The sequence below is a fragment of the Solanum stenotomum genome, chromosome 12 (assembly GCF_019186545.1).
Source record: "Solanum stenotomum isolate F172 chromosome 12, ASM1918654v1, whole genome shotgun sequence".
Taxonomy (NCBI): domain Eukaryota; kingdom Viridiplantae; phylum Streptophyta; class Magnoliopsida; order Solanales; family Solanaceae; genus Solanum; species Solanum stenotomum.
The window spans coordinates 46,085,015-46,105,129 of record NC_064293.1 but is presented as its reverse complement, the minus strand read 5'-3'; the positions used below and the strand labels follow the sequence as shown (position 1 = coordinate 46,105,129).

Below are 20,115 nucleotides of genomic sequence, written 5' to 3'. Positions count from 1 at the left end.
TCTGTCATGTAATTTGATGTTGAAAATGAATAATGTGGAATTTGGATGTAGAGTAAATAATATTTTTGGATAACATGCTTCGTCGAAGCCCACTAATTATGAGTTGGAGTGCTTGAAGGATGTCATATTTGTCAAAACCACGTTTCGACAAACCAAATTCGTAAATCTTGACCTAGCATCTCCAGTTCAGATTCCATCCAAGTGTTAGATTTATATTCAAAACTTAGATGTTCTTAGCTTCATTACACACTCCCTCTTATGTGTGAACTTAATTTTTCTAAGTCAAATACTTGAAAATATTTTTTGTTTTTTTCAGATGACATTGAGAATTGTACTTAGAATCTTTTTCTGCTTTGATGTTCAAATTGTGAGGTTTGAATCTATAACTCTAGTGTGGAAACATTGGGTCATTAATTAATTTTATTAGCGGTTCATAAATTAATATTCGTACATATTTATTTAATTTTATAATACAAATACAAGATTTTTGAAAAAAACTATTGAGTTTGTCCAAACCCATGTTATAAAGCGTCTGATCAACTTAATCTAAAGTTATCTTAAACTATTGTGTGAGCAAGTGGCGAAGCCACATAAATGCTAACTACGCAAAATCATTTATAACTTTGACTTTCAACCCTATATTTGTATCAAAAAAATTCATTTAATAAGCTCGATAAGAAAGTTCCTGGCGAAATTACTCCTTTTTCTTTCTTTGATACATATTCGTATATTATTACTAATAGGAGACAACTATTAATAAAATAAACTGCACACTAATAGCGGACTTTGTTTTTCTTTGATAACTAAAAAAACACTCTTCCAACTAAATAGTGCTCGAAGAAAGAAGTGAGTTTATTCTTCTCTTTTTATCTTCTTTTATTTTTGGGTCCTCTTTTCCTATGTGGTTCTGGTTTCAAAACAGGCTGTAGATAGATTTACTTAATGAAATATAGGTTAAATTGCACTGCACTGTACTATCGTAATTGAGTTACCGGCCTCCATAAAATATTATCTAAGTCAATAGAAAAAAAAGTTTCATTGTTTTTAACTTCCAAGTTCCGATTTAAGGATAATTTTAAATAACTACAACTATATAAAGTTGAGTGATAAAATCTAAGTCCTCATTTTTATTTTATTTTCATCATTAGTAGAAAAGACAATTCCAAAATTATGTTGATGATAAATATACGAATAGATAGTGAAAAACATAGTATAACAATTTCGATTAGCGCAATGGACCTTTTGTTTTATATCAATCTTTTTTTAAGAAAAAGTTGGACGTACGAATATGTGCATAATATTAGGAATCCTTATAAAACAGCTAGAAGAAATTATGAACCGTCCATTGATTGGTTGAGATAGAGAATATATTATCATAAGAGAATTAATGTTTAATGTGGTGTCATCTGCAAGCTGATCCATCCATTTCATTTCCAGAAAAAGACAAATAGATAAGAACAAAATGTTTGCCCTATATTTTTGCATACTACTTTTAAACCTTTTCTTTTTCGTGTAACTAGTCGCTCAACTTTAAGTTTATTACATAAAAAATATTATTACAAGATCTTATTATTGCATAGCTCATGTCGGAGCAAGGTGGCACCAGACATTTAATTGATACTCTCATGATCGGACATCATACTCCAAGCATTGTAAATTTCTCATCGTTCGTATATATAAGTTAAATATATCTTAGTAATGATTTTTATATACTATTTCAATAGCTGTCATTTTAGAAAAAATGTCTTTGAAGATTCCATCAAAATGGGAGTCCTCATAATCATCACATGAGTATAACAAGTATAGAGAATCAGAACTATTCTTCTTCATCTTTTTTTTTTATTTGAGTGAGAAAGGAGAATAAAACTATGTAGTATAAAATTAATAGCTAGTTGGCTCTGAATCAGCTTGATTCTCATACTTTACATCAATGAATCAAATTCAACCATTACAACTCTAAAGATAAAATCGTCCACTTAGTCTTCTCAAAAAGCCAAAAAGTTCTGTTTTAATGATAAATTTGCTTGTTTATCCTAAACTTGTGCAAGATATAATACTCAACTATTCTTTGTCTCTTTGACTCCCATAAAAATTACTTTATCCTAATTTTGCACTTTGTCAATTAGGAAATTATTAATAACGTACTTTTCATATTTGACTTCAAACCATGTGTTCCCATATTGTCGATTATATCTTATTTTTTAAAATTGTGTCCACTTTATCTTGCGTAGAACAAGTCTTGCAGAATTTTCTACAGATGTGTATAATTGAAAACTAATTATACATATTGATGTCCATACTTAACATAAGTCGGTACTTAACTAGTTGGAGCGGGTGAAACAACTCTAAGGGTGTTTAGAATTTTGGTTATAATATCATCCATTACACATTGAAGCGTTCATTTTTTGGGGTGATGCCTAAAAGGAATTTTTTCATTCTTACAACTCGAATGCAAAACTTCTAGTTAGAAGTGGAGGGATACTGAACCATCCCACCATAACTCCTGTTGATGAGTATTGTCATAATATTATTGGATGTATAATGATTTTCAGAAGAATTTATATATAGTCTTGGACTACTCTACATGGCTATTTAAAGTTTTAAATTGATGCCTAGATTCTTTTATTTTTCTTTTTTACAATTTTTAAAGCTTTAAATTCAGGTGAAAATTAGATGCTAATTATCTGCCAGTCAATTTGATCCAAAATATATAAATTTCCATCTGAAATCTGAACGTTAAGAATTAAGATCTTCTCAACTTGTGGACCATAACCCATTGTTTTTATTCTCTGCACCTGTTGCCCAACTAGTCAAAAGGTAGAGGAGCGTGTGTGTGACTAGTTCAAAAGAAATTTAAGTCATGGGCACATATATATCAACCAAAATGTGAATAATAATATAACTAGCTTGTTCGATTAAACTTTCAGAATATATTATTTGGAAAGTGTTTTTTTAATTTGTGTTTTCTAATTAATCTAAAAGATATATTTATCAATATTAGAATATCATTTTGTGTTGATTAAACTTTCTAAAGTGTTTCTAGAAAAATATTATTTTCTCAGCTTGAAAATAACTCTTATTACTATTCAAAATTATTTATTTTCCGCTAAAAGTTTAGCCAAATAACTTTTAGTTGTATGGTAAGTATTTCGACTTTGCAAAATCTCGCGAGATTGATGAAGGAGAGCCCATTTTGAAATGATTTTGATAAAACTATATCTACCGTCATCAGTATCATCATTGATACAAAAATATGTAATGTGTATAAATTAAATACTCTCCTGATCATTTTTACTCTTCCAGTATTGACTTGGCACATTTTTGAAAAAGTAATACTTAAAATGACAATTTTATTATATTAATATTTAAATATAATAAATTAAATATTTTAGAAAATATATTGAGAAATAGCTACTATTAATAGTAAAGATAAATTATAAATAAAGTGATGATTTTGTAAAATTAATAAGTAAAAATAAATATTTATTTTTAACTTAAAATACTGGCAAATAAGTAAAAGTAAATGTGGTCGGAGGAATATCACATTGAAAAGAGGTGTTGAATGCAATCATGACAAGTAGGAATTGAACTAATTCCCAATTTGCACTTTGTTGTAACAAAAAGTCACCTTAAATTTTTGAATTTATTTAGACAATGAGAAAGATTCCTTCATCGAATTTTGATGTAGGGCTGATCAAGTGAATCAAAACTCTTATCGTTTCCACACACAAAAAAACAAAAACAAAAAGAAGAAGAAGAAGAAAACTATAGAATATATATAATGAGAATACATAGGAGAAATATTTTTATATTTTTATATTTTAAGGTGACCGTATAATTTAATTCAGAGTCACTGTCCATTCACCAGAACCATCAAAAAAAAAGGAGGAGGAATCATCCTTATCTCCAAAATAAATTTTGGATTAGAACAAAATACAAAATCAAATTTATTATTACTAATTTATTTATTGACACGTATGAAGGGAAAGGCCAATTGAAAATTTAGCTACAGCATATTGCAGCCTAATGATAAAATAATTTTATAATGGTATGAGTAAAATAAAATAATTGTAACATTATTGTCTTGATATTGTTCAAAAGATATCTTCTTCCTACTAAGTACTAATTATGCAAAAATTATCGATTCTATATAAATAAATATTGGACCTTCTACAAGTAAAACTGCAAATTGTATTATCTGACGTAATTATTTTGAAAAAGAATGTGTAAATGTGAAGAATAATATAGTCATGTCAAAATCAATGATAATAACACAAACATTTTTTTTTATCAAAAGAAGGAATTATCCACTAAATCAATTCACCAAGTTTTTTGAGGTGTCACCATCCATGATACTAAAGCAATTATTTTTTTTTTAAATTGTCCTAATTTATCTGATACTATTTTCTTCTTAATTCATCTTAAAGAAATATTATTATTTTTAAATTAGAAATAATTAAATTTTATATTTTTTTTAAATCATTAAATAATATTTAGTCACACAAAAATATCTAAAAAATAATAATTAAATCATAAATTTTAAAAAAAAAATACTTTTAATAATCATTAAATAGGATATAGCCACACAAATGTGTAAAAACATATTTCTAATTATAAATTCAGAAAAGTCGTTTCAAATTTACGTTAAAATAAATAATGTCACGTATATTGTGACGGAGGAAATAAAAAGACCATATTTTTTGTGGTCCCATGGGGATTTTTGGATCCTTAGGTTTGGAATAATAACAGTAGTACTATACTTTATTGTAAAAGGAATAATATAGCAGAAATTGTGGAAGAGACGATTCTTTTTTGTAACGGAATAAACAGAGTAAAATGATTCTCTTGGAACCTTATTGGACCGTACCACCTCACAATATATTGCTTCTGTTAATATCAATAGGTTCATTAATTATTTACCGTTCTTTTTTTTTATAATTCAAAATTGTCGTTAGAGATTCTTGTACTTTGAAGATCCACAAAGGTCGAATAACACACTCACACTGTGACCCCTTATTTATTTATCATGTTTTGGAATAAAAAATCTTTTTATTCCCTTATTATTTGATTGGTTATTGAATTTAACAAAGAATAAAAAACTTTTAACAATTTGTGAGTTAAAATATGACATATACTGCTCTTTTATTGAAAAATTTACGGTCAAAATCAAAGATAAATTTATTTGAATTTCGATATCTGAAAAGTGTCAAGGACGGAGGGGTATAATTTTTTGAAGGGAGGATAATACTTACCATATTTGGCTCATTTATTTATTTTTCATTTGCACAAATTGTTTTAAAACAATTAATGGCTCTCATAAATATTAAACAGATCACGTATCAAAGAAATAAGATAAGTAATGAATGAGGTAGAGACATTCTAGTTCTAGTAAGTGAATAAACCACAAGAAGGAAAATAATGGGTCTTTTTGCCATCATACATATATCATTTAACCTATCCTAGATTGATCTCATTTAATAAGGAGCAGTATTAAAAAAATACTCCTTTTTATAGCTTTTTTTTGTTAAACGATATTTGTTTTAAATTATATTGATATAAAAGAAAATTGTAATGTATAGTGCTTTTCGTATAATTTGAAATTTTATTTTAAAACATTGAGTTAGTTTAATCTAATATAGCTTTAAAAATTAATTAAATTGACTCTCAAAAAATGCAACAGAAGAAAAAAACGAAGGAAGTAAATGAAATGAAGGAGGTATATACAATGCTAATAGTGTATTATTTAAGAAAAAATGGATTACATAATTACTATTTGAAGACCAATAAATCTAAAGAGTTGACTGTTTTTTTTTTTTCTATATGAAGCTGAGATTAGCATGTTGTCACATTGTTTGGTTTCATTTCACATTTTGCCAGTTTTTTTTTAAAAAAAAGAAAATAGTTAATATATCTTCTCATATATATTTAAAAAATAGTTGGCATATTGAAAAGAAAAAAACAAAGCACAAGTTATACGAATGAAATGAAACATTTCATTTTTGGTTAACCGTACTATTTATAGACTAATTAATTAGTAATTGACAGTATTCACTCTTCTAATTTTGTGTTGTACATTCAAACATAGGTAATGGAATCGGCTCCCCTCCAGTAGTCCATCCCTCCTCCATTTGGTCCAGTGTGGCTTTGATTGATTGACATGTGTGTCTTTATTGGCCGTTTGGCCATAGATTTCTCAAGTACTATTTGGGGAGAAATTTGGCAAATAATGTTTGTCCATACAATTTGTTATTATTTGGCAAATATCTCAAATTCTCAAATACTAGTTTTTTCTAGTATTTGGGCCAAATCTCATTATTTGGATCTATTAAAAATTGAAATTTTACATCAAACTTTTATCATTTATAAAAACACCCTCTATAATAGTTGTTTGCGTTGTATTACATAATATTTTACGTGAACACCAAAGTAGTGATGAAATATTTAGTGAATATGAAAGTGATATGGTTGTTGATGAAAATGATGAACAATCGGCTCAGGGTAACAAAGTCATGTGCTTTGTCTACTTCACGGTGTATGGAATGATGCTTGTTGCACTCACTCCAAACTACCACATTGCTCCAATGTCATGGACACTACTTGTTATTTGTTGCAAAGATGATCCAATTGACTAGTAATACAAACTTATGATTAGTTTTGATAGTTTTTAAAATAAATCATATTTTTCTAAAAAAGTGAAATATGTTTCCCAAATACTATGGCCAAATGGTGAAATTTCACCCAAATTTTCATCCAAATAATATTTGCCAAGAATATTTGAAAATCTATGATCAAATGTTAGCTTATTTAATGGTTCAAATTCATTTTATTAAATGGAGGGGAGCCGAGTACTCAAACATATGTTTAAAAAACAAATTTGGATTTCAATTACTATTTGCAGACCTCTAAATCTAAAGAGTTAGGCTGTTCTATGAAGCAGGGATAAGCATGTTATCGGTGCCATTTTTTGAAAGGTGGATACTATAAACTTTTTTCTTTTGGTTAATATTCTCACTAATATTAATTAATTCATGCCATATTAAAAAAAAATAAAAATTCATGACTAGTAAATGAAATATCAAAGACTTTCCATGACTTTGACTTTTTACATAGTAAAATAGGATTTTTGCATTAAGTTTGAAATCTAATTTCTATTTTATTCGAACGTAAATATAATTAATCTTAAAATTATAATTTTGTCTGTAAATCGAAGGCCTAAATATTCAATCTTTTGTCCATTTGGTACAATAGAGGTGTGGAGTGAGAAATCAAGAATATATTTTCAATTGAGACGTCAATATAAGGCTAATAAGATATTATAATAATTTTAATATTTCAAAGAGAGACCAAACATGACGTACAAGAATAGAGGTTTAAAGTCCCAAAAGAAGAAAATTAATGGAGTGGAAGTAGAATCCAAAACTGTTCTATTTTTGGCTATATTTTGTGAACCTTTTTTTGAAACTGATTTAGCATTTAAGGCATTAGTTGAAAGTGAACCTCCAAAAACAGAGAATCAGATTAGTTTAATCTCTTTTAATTAACATGTTAGAAAAGTCATATAGCAAGGGCAATTTAGTCCATATAATTAAATATTCCATCCCATTCTTATTTCAAGAAAAATGGAATTTAAGTCAACAAACGTAGCCGACCGCCTCAAGACGCAGAATCTTTGAAAAGTAAAAATACAATAAATAAATAAACACTTTTTACTTTGACCTATCTAATTTATGTTTCTTTGTTTCAATTTATTATATTATTTTAAAAATATAAATTGATAATTTTTTTATTTTATTTTTATTTTATATGTAAAAATTTAAGATCATAAAAATTAAACGACATGTTAATATATTTTACATATTTTTAATTTAAAAATCACAATATTTAATTTTTAACTTTTTTTCTTGAATTTTGTTCAAGCTAGAATTAAATTCATAAAATTGAAACAAAGGAAATATACTACTTTTCAAGAGAAAAAAATAATTAATATTTAGATATTTAAAAAAATTATACGACCTCCTAAGATTTCACATATGAAATTTTAGGAATCACATAGTTTTAATATGAAATTACAATCTATCTCTATTTAGTTTGTAATTTCATTAATCTTTGAAAAAGTAAAACAAACCGAATACATAATATGTAGCTCGGATACATTAAAAACTAGCTCCGATAAATTATAAAATAATTTCGAATTAGGAGAGAAATAAGGGATTTTAGAGATTTTTAGAAATAGAAGGGTATATTAGAAATAAGGAAAATATAAGACGTATATTTCAGTAATTTTTCCAAATTTTATTGAATATGTTGTTGTAAAAAACTATACTATGTAGGAACTAGTATAAATTATAATTTGCCTCTAAAAATTGGATATATCCCTATAAAAGAAAAGGTAAATTAATTAAATTCAATTTTCTTCTCATTAAGAATCAAAAGGTTCCTTCATTATATGACTAACCGTGTTTCCGAGTTAACTCAAATATGCGACGACCCGAATGTGAAACAATATCGAATCTCTTGAAGCTTTTAGAATCCAAACTTTCCACTTTTACCCTCGTTTTCGTTGAAAAGTGTAACTGTGCTATAAATATAAGACTTCTTCAACCTTTCCTTTATTCATTCTATCTAGGCAATGTGAGAAAGTAATAGAACAATTAAATATATTTGCAGAAAAAAAGTTGAAATTATGGGTTCAAATTCTAAAGAAATGAACATTGATTTGAATTTTGTTTATGTGCCCAAGTTAATTTCAGATGTTTTAACTGAAGTTTCTGCCATGGATGACATCTCCAAGAAATTAACAAAGCTCAATCAGTTTCTTGTTCCTTTAGAAGAAGAGCTCAGAAAAACCGAAGCTTTTAAACGTGAATTGCCCATGTGTATGCTTCTTCTCAAAGATGGTCAGTTTTTTTTTTTCTTTTGATTTTTTTCTCTGTTTTTTCAATCTTCTGCATTTTTTACGGGTTATTTAATTTTTCTTGTTTTATTTTTTTTCTTGTGGCAGCTATTGAGAGATTAAAGGCAGAAGCTTTGCTGTATAAGGAGAAAGATAAAAGTCCTGTGATGGAGGAATTCATCCCACTGAAGAAGGGTAATTCTGATGAAAGTGGAAGGGTAAAAAAGTCAAATGATTTAAGTGATAAGAAAAACTGGATGAGCTCTGCTCAGCTATGGAGCACTCCAGTTCAGTACGAAAACTTTAATCTTGAAAACTTAAAATCGGTAAGTTTTTCCCTTTTTTATTCTTTTCTAAGATTTTTTTTTTCTTCGTAAAATCGTTTTGACACTTTTTTATACAATTGTTGATTAATCAGAGTGGTGTAGAGGAGAAAGCCAGGGAGAAGCAGTACCAGTTAGGAGCATGTAAATTGAAGAGTGATAGAGGGGCATTTTTGCCATTTCAAGGACAAGCTTTGAAGGAAGGAAAAAATGGTTTGGCAGTGAAGGATTTATCTCTGTCAATGGCAGTGACAGTGGGTGAAGGAGAAAAGGGTCAAAAGCCAATTGATGCGAGTGTGAAAAGAGAAAACGGCCCATCAAATTCAAATGGATGTGGTGGTTTTTCACAGGACAAATCACAACAGAGGAAACAGAGGCGCTGTTGGTCTCCAGAATTGCATCGTAGATTTGTTGATGCTCTTCATCAACTTGGAGGTGCACAAGGTAATTGTCGGTGTTCGATTAATTTGCATTCACATTTGATTATTTTATGGAATATCGGTTATCTTTCACCACCATCGATATAAATATATATATCGAACGGTTGTTTATTGTGCGGCATGGGATAAGCAATTGGAATATCTGGAACTATTTTATCATATCTTTTATATGGGATACCCGCTATTTTAGTATAGATTAAAATGAATTTATCATCCTTATTTCACATATAAAACAAACTAATCTGTTAAGTGAAAGCAATGTCTTGATATATATTAGTCTTGATTTTGCGTCTAAATTTATTCGTAAAGTGAGATTACTATGATAGCAAATGCCTTTCTTTAAAAATCATTTTTTTAATATTTAGTCTTGTTGAATTACTGAAAATATTTGATTAAAAAATAGTAGTACTATTGTTGAAGTCTCACATCATTCGTTTAAGAATACAAAGGTCTTCTATTCTTTATCATGATATGAAAGTTAGATCCCTATCAATTCATTGTTTTCATGAGGGGATCGGGTGGGGTGGAGTGTATCGTTTAATGAAAAGACTTTTGTATATCACTTAATTCTGATCATAAGAGAAAACAATGACTCACAAAAGTCTTTATTTTTTACTAGTATTAGTCGCCGCAACCTATGGTTAAAATATTGTTATCAATCTTTAATATAGCATCACCAACATGCTATTATTTCATTATCATTTCTTTCTTCTTGTACTAGGATTATTATATATGTCACACTATACTTTTTATTATCCAACAAAACATTAACAATAATTTTGAAATATTATCCTGCAGTGGCTACACCAAAACAGATCAGAGATATCATGCAAGTGGATGGCCTGACCAATGATGAAGTGAAAAGCCATTTACAGGTATATATCCAATTACGCTCTTTCAACAAATAAGAGGCTCATTTTTTGTTCCCATGACACTTGTGTTAGAAATTATTATAACATCCAGTGACGGAGCCAGCAATTTTAATATGCAATCTTTTACAGTGAGCTAGTGAATGAATCTACATTAAAAGTTGTTTTTACGGATTCAATTGAACCTCTTTCAATATAATGAGTGTTTGTCGTACATTTTCTTCAAGTGTTGATCAAAATATTTATTTTGTGATATGTAGAAATATAGACTTCATGTGCGACGAGTCCCAGCATCAGGTTGTTCATGGTCTACTATGGATGAAATTGGAGAGTCTTCAAAGAATAATGGTACACAATCTGGTTCTCCTGAAGGGCCTCTTCATTTTACTGGTTCGGGTTCAGCCAAAGGGGTGTCTATCAATGAAGAAGAGGATAATAAATCTGAAAGCTATAATTGGAATGGACAGCTTCAAAAGAGCATTGAAGGGTCAACTATAAGATCAAGTAGCCATTAATTTTGCAGCTACAGAAATAGGACAGAAACAAAACATAACAAATAACTTATGAGAGAAGTACCGATGAGTTCTTTCTGAAAAATAGGAAATAGGGACTCTGCTGATTTTAACATGTTTGTTTGTGAAATCAGATTTAATTAACTTTGACATCGTTGATTTACAATACATTGCGAGTAGGACTAATGATTTGGATATATAGTCTGATACTAATACAGCTGGTTGAAACTAGAGAGGGAATATCAATTTTACAAACTATATTGAATGTTTATCTACACTTGGAAATGCTTTTTTTATATTGTATTTTCCTTTTCTTGATTTTGATATGCTTCATTTAAGCCGAGCGTCTCTCTACCTTCAAGGTTGTATATACACCACCCTTCCCAGATCCAGCTTGTAGGATTACATGGATATGTTGTTGTACAATTACACTCCCATTCCTTGTGCCTGCTGAAGCGCCAGTTTAGCCACGTACATATCCAAATTGTGTTGATAGAACTTGAGAACACTTCAAACCGGAGGCTTTTGGTAGAACATTTTTTCTCAAGGGGGCTATTGGTTTGTTCCATTAGAGAGTGAATAAGTTCACTATTTCCCCTTTTTGTCATATCACTGCACTTACGAGTTACGGGTGTCAAATGATCGATTTGAGTTATATGTGTGATAATTAAAATGGGTCCAATCATGAGTTAGTACATAAATTGACTTATAACCTTCTCAATGTTTGCTTGGTTGAAAAAGCGGGAGAGAATCAAGTTGAGCTGACCAATGGGTCATAAGCCAGCATGACTAACACAAGTTAATTTTCATTTGTTTGTTTAGTCATTTGACGATTCATTAATAAATAGAACAAATTAATAAAGCTTTACTTTTGTTTCTAAAGGCTATATATATAAACTTTTTTCCATCCCACTCCATCAGGAGGATCAATAGTGTTCTCACTTAACCTTCAACATAACTCTAACCATCAGCCTACTGATTAATAATGGAGATGCTCAACCACTTGATAAATCTTACTTGTTGCTATATAAACAAACCAAATCCGGAAAAAAAAAAAACACTTATTTTTCTCTATGTGGATGAGTTTGCTTATGGGTTTAACTGGGTTACATATGTAGCTCAAACTAGCCCAAGGTTTTAGATGGGCTAAAGCCCGAATGACTTGTCAATGTGCACTTAGTTCAACCCACCGAAGTCCTGCTGGTCGAATCATACTTTGGGATCAGTTCATGTAACATAAATCATTTTTTTAATTTTTAATATACAGAAAAGTTTTGTCCTGTTATTAAGCTTGGTTCTGTTTGAGATAGACAAGTAACGATAAAGAAATGGATTTTAGGCCTAACAAAATCCCATATGCTAGTTTATAACGAGACCAAGATAATATTAGGAGATACCAATAAAAAGAAGAAGCTAGCGCTTCGTACTTAGAGAAAGTATCATATTTTCCTAGAGCCGCAATTTCAATAGGGGTATGAAACTGTAGCTAGAGGTTGAAAAAAAGAAGAAGAGGGGTAGCTAGAGGCAAAACAGAAACATGAAATAATTCAAAGTTGGCACGCCAACAAGCAAATATTCATTTGATGGAAGATTTTATTTTTATTTCAAATTGTAATGCTAGTTCTACTAATAATAATATAATACACACTGCCGCCCACCTGTTGTCATTACAATTGCTTTTTCCGTTTGCACTTCTTTTTAACTTTTCCTAATAATTTAAGATACCGCTTTTCTATCTTTAGAATGCAAATTAAATGTTATAGGGATAGTCAATCACTGTTGTAATGAAGACAAGCTATCATCTTCATTGCTAAGACTAAAAGAGTAACAACAAAATTATCAAATTCAATTTGTTACTTGTGCCAAGCTGATGTCACATTCTCGAAAACTAAACACTTACCAACTATATACGACGATTAATTGCAACATAAGGAAATATTTGGACGTGCTGTGACAAATATGCCAAGTACCAAACCTTTTTCAAGAGGAGGGTACGTAGCAGCCATGTTTGACCTAGACTAAATGGTAGGGAATAGGTATCTTGCTTGCATCTATGCATTCACGTTTACTAGTGTCTAGTGGGCTTTAATGTATCGGGAATGTCTTTGAAGCAGGTTTGCTATTCACATGAAAGATTTACTATTGAACACATAAGTAAGTTTTCTTTGTCCTATGAGAGAGAGGTTGGTTTGAGAATTTCCTCATAAGTATTTTGTCAAAATAAATAACTGAATGATCATAAAATATACTTAGTTTTCTTTGACTTATCACTGATCACAATCTCTTCAAGGTTTCAAATGGTAATTAAACACGATATATATTGTGCTCGTTATGAAGCGACCTAGCGACAGTCATGTAGTGTTTGCATTATTGAAGATAGCCCATCTCTTTCAAGAAAATCACAGCATGTCAAATACTAAGAAAGTTCTTCGTTTGGTTGTCTACTAATTAAGAGTTAATCAATATCAACATCATATGTCATTATTCAAAACAAAAGTTTGCTCAGTTCCCCAAGGGGTTGGTTAGGTGGCCCAATAGGTAACTTGGAAAATCTCCCTCAAACCATAAACATCACCTATAAAATCTCATATCACCTAATAGTACATGACAGGTAGGTACCTAGCTAGCACCTTTTTCTTCTAAGTCTGAAACTGTGGCCATGTGCATGTGGAATTTCTATAACTATATTTTTCTAGAGATGAGATTCCACTTCTCAATGTTAGCCAAGTATCCCACTTGTTTAACTACTAGTATCCATGTATTATAAGTCAAATAGCACATGGCCATCAAAGCCATTTCATGAAATCTATGAGCGCAACTGTGATTGAAGTTATAAAAATATTCCATAATACTTGTATATTCCACGGAAGCTCTAAAAACTATAAGAGAAATAGTATTAAATTTCAATAATACAGTAGTAAAGATATAAAGAAATCATGGTCAACGATCTAAGATCCCGTGGTGCATCTGAATCTATTGAATGACTTAGCGCTGATACATCATATATATATATATAATGCTACTATCATTCTTCCTGTTGATCATTTATATAGAATAAAGATAAATGTATTTGAGCCTCTACGTCGACTGCATTATTTATACTATTAACTTAACATGTACAGTTGACAGTGTGAAAATCATTCATGAGTTTATTAAGGAACACATTTTCACATACATAATATATATAAACTGCATGTATTCACTCTATATGTAGTAAGCTAGCCAGATAACACTGTTTTTATATGAAATTAATGCTGCTCCTACATTTTGAGAAAATGTACCATCAAAACTCCAACAGGGTCTTGATCAATAGAAAACAAATCTAAGAAAGACCTTATACCTAAGAAGTTTAATTAATGTTCATGTTGAAAATATTCAATCCTCTCTCCCACTATCTCTTTGTACATATCATAATCTCTCCTTCATCTGTCCGATGTCTCTTTATACGCTTGTATACCCCCATCAACTTGCTGCATTTAACAACACATACATAAACAAGAGTTAGACAAGGTATTTTCTTTGCAGCCAATATATTACTAAGTGCAAGTAGCTTAATCTGCAAAGAATTATTTTATAAGAAATTGAACTCAAGAGTTTGTTAGCAGATAACGCGATACAAACAGAGAATGCAGGACCTAGTAAACAAAACGCATATTTAAGGCTAGTGAAGGAGTGAAAACTTTTTAGTATATATAAATGCAAAGCATTTAATGAAACAAAAACTTACCAAGATCAAAAATGTAGAAAATAATAGGCATGGAACTGAAGACATCAACCTGAAGGACCACCGGAACCCCTACCCTCCTCTTCGCTGTTGGCTCTCTGTTGCTGCCTCGGGGTCTCTGGTGGCTGTGGGGGCTGAAGCTGTTGTTGAGACTGAAGATGAACCTGTTGTTGATAAGAAAGAGAATGCTCCGGTTGGGACTGCTGATGAGGCGGAACCAGATTATAAGGATTTTCATAGGTACCGGCCAAAACCAACGAAGGTTGTACGGATGAACTCATCTGATGAAATCCAGTAGCTGTTACCGAGCCCGTAGAGTCGAACCCACCGTTAAATCTTACAACATCTTCTTGTTGAGAAGCTTGTTGTTCTTGCTGCTCATAAAATTTTAGCATCTCCTGTTGGTCCCTTTGTTCCTTTGCGGCCAATGCTGTTATAAATTGTTGAACTTGAATTGGCTGCTGCAGCAGTTGCTGTTGCTGCTGTGGGTCACGAATCATCAATTGACCACCATGTGGGACCACTGTTGACATTCCTGACATTGGGTTCATATTGAAAGGCATCATGGTACTAGAAGAGGGCGCATTCATATGTTGCTGCGGTTGAAAAAACCCCGGAGGTTGAAGATTAATAATGGGTATCATTGCTGATGGACCAATGTAGGTAGACAGTTCCTTTTTAGCGTTCAACAGATCATCCTGAACTTGCCTGAGCTTCTGTTGAAGTAATGAAATAAGGCCAACACACCCATAGACCGGATCTCGAAGCCGATACTCAGCCTCATAGGCAAGGGAATTCACTGCATCTTCCCGTTGAGCAGCATTGAGTTCGTTGAGTAATTTCGCCACGTTGCTGGCACCGAACACTTTGTGGACATTGGAAAATTTCAATGGCTGATCTGGCGGAAAATAGGGTGCGAAGACACACTCTTGGGTGCATTTTCTGCGTAGGAATTTGCAAGCTGCGCATGGAGAATTGGTCGATGACATCCTTCTGTTCCTAAAAATCGTACACATCAACCCCACAAAACACACAAGCGATGTCAAAGAATGAATACACTTAATAAATGGAACAGAATATCTAGGTGTTCGCATTCTAAATATATTTAGACACAAATGGAGCATAAATTAATCAGAAATGATTATACACAGATAAAAATAAACAAAGGATTTATGGCATTCAACGAAGTTTCATTTACCGATATTAAAGAAACAGTAAGCCATTAATGGCTTAGCAAATCGAAGCAGACGTGGTAAAATAATTAAATCATATCTACAGTAGGACTTTAATTAAAGGAAGTCGGAAAGTGTAAATTAGCAACTGTAGGGTGATTTAGAATCATATCCAAGTATTTGAACCAATTTTTTCGGAAAAAAAAACCCTACCACAAAGTTAGTAGGTAAATTAGACAGACCGTTTCTGAAAAAACTTGGGCTCATTGTCAATAAAAACAATAAACAAAAGTAGAAAACGGAAAGAATCAAGTACGAGCAGGATAAACTTTGCAGTGACGAAGAAAGATGCCAAGTTTCCGAAGGAGACTTGAATGAAAACAAAATTTCACCCTACTTTCTCTTTTTCTCTCTCTAACTTGATAAACTTGGAATGCAAGAAATCTTTCGTTTTACGGATCTAATCTAGATCAGTGATATCTCTCTGGGTTGTATCAAATCAAGGACTTGTTCTATATTAAAATCACATACTAATAGTACTGGTTCCTCTCAGAAAATCCAAACTCTAAGATCCTTCCTTATCAAACAATGAAGAAACATATCAACACAAAATCACAAATCAAAAACTAGTTCAAAAGAGTAAAAATTAAAAACCATAAAATAAAAATTAAGAATACAAACAAAACATGAAATCAGAAAATTCATTCACCTTTCTAACGTTACAAACCCTATTCAGATCACTCTTTAACCTTCTCTCTCTCTACTTCTCTTCAAGACTTCAAACTCATTCCATCTGCAAAGTAACAAAAAAATGGAGTGAATAAAGAATGTTGCTGAATTTAATTTTGTAATCGAAAAAATCAACATTATTTAACCCTATAAAATCACACACAAAAAATGAATGAAGGGCTGAACCTGTCTAGGGTTGGAATTCAAAATCACAAGAAAGATCAAGAAATAAGAAAACGCAGCTATTTTTTTTTTTATAGTTTCATCATCGATATAAGAATGAGAGAGAGAGAGGCGGCATAGAGAGGGAGGAGTCAAAATGAAAAGGAAAAACAAATTTGATGAAATAGAAGTGATTATAAAGCGAAGGATTTTCCAAGAATGGTCGAGTTTGTAAATAAATCCAATTACTAGGGTTAAATAAGGAAGGATAAACCCCTACACGGCATCTCGTCTATTCAGGACCGTCAATGGGATATCATATGCTGTATTGACCGTCTGATTAGAATTTTGTATTTATAATGAGTTACCTATTTGTCCCTGTGCTAGTTTCCTGAGCGATGAATAAATTGGACTCTGAGTCACCTATTTGTCCCTGCGCAAATTTATTGCCTTTCCCAAATTACCCCTTTCATGAGGGATGTGCTTTGAAATACGGCTCTAAGTTTCATACATTCACAATACTGCCATCCCATTTAATTACTTACTATGTTTAATTTCTCAAATCTGTAATAGGATTTCTTTTGGAGTTAATTTTTTCAAACGCTGACTAAAAGTTTTTGGTATATGAAATCACTCAAATAATGGTTATTATTTCAATCAAAAAAATATTAATTTTTTTAAAATAGTAAGAAAAGAATTATGCCAAATTTTATTTTTAAAAAATAAAATAATTCATTCCGATAAAACAAAAAGACGGGTCAATTTAATGATTGAATTGAAATAAATAGATTTTTAGTATTTTAAAATTTAAATGACCACTGTAGATAGGACCTTCCCAATTAATTAGTAAAAAAAAAATTATTATAGTTATATTAAATGGAAAAAAATTGACAAAGTTCAAGCGAAAAGAAAAATGATCAACGAGGAAGAAATAAAATCAATATCTATTGGAAATATAGCTTAAATAGGTTGAGTGATTTTATATGTGAATAGTAAAAATTAAGTAACCTTTTAGGTGAAATAATAATAATTGACTATTGTTTCTATTACAAAATAAAATTGAGAGATTTTTCTGAAATGATTATCACTAATTTATTAACTTTTTAAGATAAAAACCCTTAGTTGAATTATCTTCGTTAAATTAAATCAAACCAAATTATCCATCAAAGAGTTAATACTAGCAGTATATTCTATTTAAGTTTTTGAGTTAAGATTTTAAGAAAACAATATGCACTTTTATTAGGTTTGAACATTATTTATTGTGTTACGTACTTCAATATAAATCATATAATACTTCATAAAAAAATTATAATGCGATATTTCTTTATGATGGAATTATACACAGATATTATAAAGTCTTTCAAAATAGTATAGTTAATTATGGGATGATCATATGAGAATTTACACATTATTTATAGCGTTAGATTACATTTTTCGATGTTATTTCATAAAAGTGTCAAGTGCATAAAATCACAAGAATATAAAAAGGGACATTTTTTATAATATGAATATTTGAATGAGGAAAAATCTTAATAATAATATTGAAATAAAATAAACAGTTATTGGAGATAGAGTTCTAATAATTGTGAAATTAACATATTTTATCTAGATATTTACCATTTAAATGATCCTAAGCATATCAGTTTGGATTATATCAAGAATCCATATTCTTGGGTTTGAAATTCAAAAGTGGAGCCAAAATTTATTTGCTATTGAATTCCTTAATCCTTTATAAATTGTTTTATTTAGTTTTAGTCCTTCAAATTATTTGAAAAAATGAAGAACTATAATTAATCAATTGCATATCAAACTCAACTAGCTAGTTTTTACAATTTAGTATTAAGAAAATTTTCCAATAAGTAAAACTTACTTGCACAGAAATAGATAAAGCTCATGTGTACATTATTAAAATTAAATACAGTGGGGAATCGATCAAATTGATTGATTAATGATTAAAATATCGATCAAAATGTCATCAAGGTTAAAAAAGGAAAAACAACTTTGAGGTGCCGTTGTTACCTTTTGATTTTTGCATCAATTACGTCAATGAGTTAAAGGATTGACTTGTGAGTGGGTGCACGAGGCAACGAGCCATCAATCCTTGGAAATTGATCAATTGATACTACTTATATCTCATAATTTTAGATTTTACGCCTCTTAAGAAATTAATTATTTTTACAATTTTTAGCTTCTGTTGAAATCAAATTTTAAATAAATGAACATAAATAGTTTATTTTGAATAATTAAACTGACGAATGAACATGATTTAGAGCATGTTTGACATTGTTGTTGGACAACCAAAAACACTTATTTTAAAGAAAAAATATATATTTTTTGAAAAATAATTGTTTGGCAAACTTGTAAAACTAGTTTTAAATGGAAGTAAAAATAATTTTTTTTTGTTGGAAATAAGCTAAAATTTTTTGCTTCTTTAAAAAAGTAGAAACATAAAATTATTTTTTTCAAGACTAAAAAATCTCTTCCAAATATACATATATACCAACGTATCTCTTATTAATAAATTATCATATCTTATAAATTTGGTTAAATTTCATTTATTTATTTTTTATATTCTTATATAATAAATTTTATATTTTATTTTACGTCTACATATTACTATTTGACATTTTATATATTATTATACGTATTATTTGCAGAATTAGAAAAAAAATAACAACAACATTTTTACAAGATTAAAAAAAAAATTCAGCCCTTCCTAAATAATGTATAATATTGATTTAAAATTTGAATATATACATTTTAATTTTAATAATAAAAGTTTCATTTTTATAATTGATGTTTAAAATAGTTTCTCTCTATAATAATCTTAATATTAAAAGTACATTGATACTTGTCATTTTCGTAATTTAACTTTCAAAAATACTTTTTAGAAAAGACTAGTCAAACACAATTTGCTTATGAAAAATACTTTTCAAATAAATAACCAAACACAAATTGTTTTTTTTTTCAAAAGCACTTTTTTGAAAATTTATTTTAAAATAATATTTCTATAAATAAGCAATTTTTAGCAGCAATGTCAAACATGCTCTTAATCATTTACTTTTTCTATGTTTGTCCATGTTTTGTTTGGTTAGATATTTGATCAATAAAATGGTCCAAGGACTAAAAAAAATTGATTAAAAAAATAATACTTTCAAGCCTAATAACTCTCAAAGGTAAATATGAAAAAAAGTATTATTTAGGAAAAAGGGTCTGAAAAATACTTCAACTTTGATCGAAATTGCTGTTACGATACCAAACTTTGGAAAGGACATTTAACCCCCCCCCCCC

General features: G+C 29.8%; 3 protein-coding genes across 4 annotated transcripts in view; 1 reads left to right on the top strand and 2 right to left on the bottom strand.

Moving 5' to 3' along the window:
* The window catches only part of LOC125848869 (geraniol 8-hydroxylase-like), a 77,064-nt gene that overhangs the window by 45,021 nt on the left and 11,928 nt on the right, over positions 1 to 20,115 (bottom strand). The window lies entirely within an intron of this gene.
* LOC125848872 (transcription factor HHO5-like) lies at positions 8,532 to 11,291 on the top strand. Its single transcript, XM_049528816.1, has 5 exons — positions 8,532 to 8,897; positions 9,002 to 9,219; positions 9,312 to 9,660; positions 10,455 to 10,531; positions 10,786 to 11,291. The coding sequence occupies exons 1-5, from the start codon at positions 8,684 to 8,686 to the stop codon at positions 11,038 to 11,040; spliced, it is 1,113 nt and encodes a 370-aa protein (XP_049384773.1). The 5' UTR covers positions 8,532 to 8,683; the 3' UTR covers positions 11,041 to 11,291.
* Positions 14,268 to 16,974, bottom strand: LOC125848874 (LOB domain-containing protein 36-like). Of its 2 annotated transcripts, none has more exons than XM_049528820.1 (4): positions 16,849 to 16,974; positions 16,643 to 16,726; positions 14,765 to 15,760; positions 14,268 to 14,507 (listed from the first exon to the last, which is right to left on the bottom strand). In XM_049528820.1, exon 3 carries the CDS (start codon positions 15,748 to 15,750, stop codon positions 14,809 to 14,811), a length of 942 nt encoding a protein of 313 aa, XP_049384777.1. In that variant the 5' UTR covers positions 15,751 to 15,760; positions 16,643 to 16,726; positions 16,849 to 16,974; the 3' UTR covers positions 14,268 to 14,507; positions 14,765 to 14,808. The 2 variants fall into 2 exon arrangements, with proteins under 2 accessions (XP_049384777.1, XP_049384778.1); XM_049528821.1 differs by having other exon boundaries at positions 14,765 to 15,754.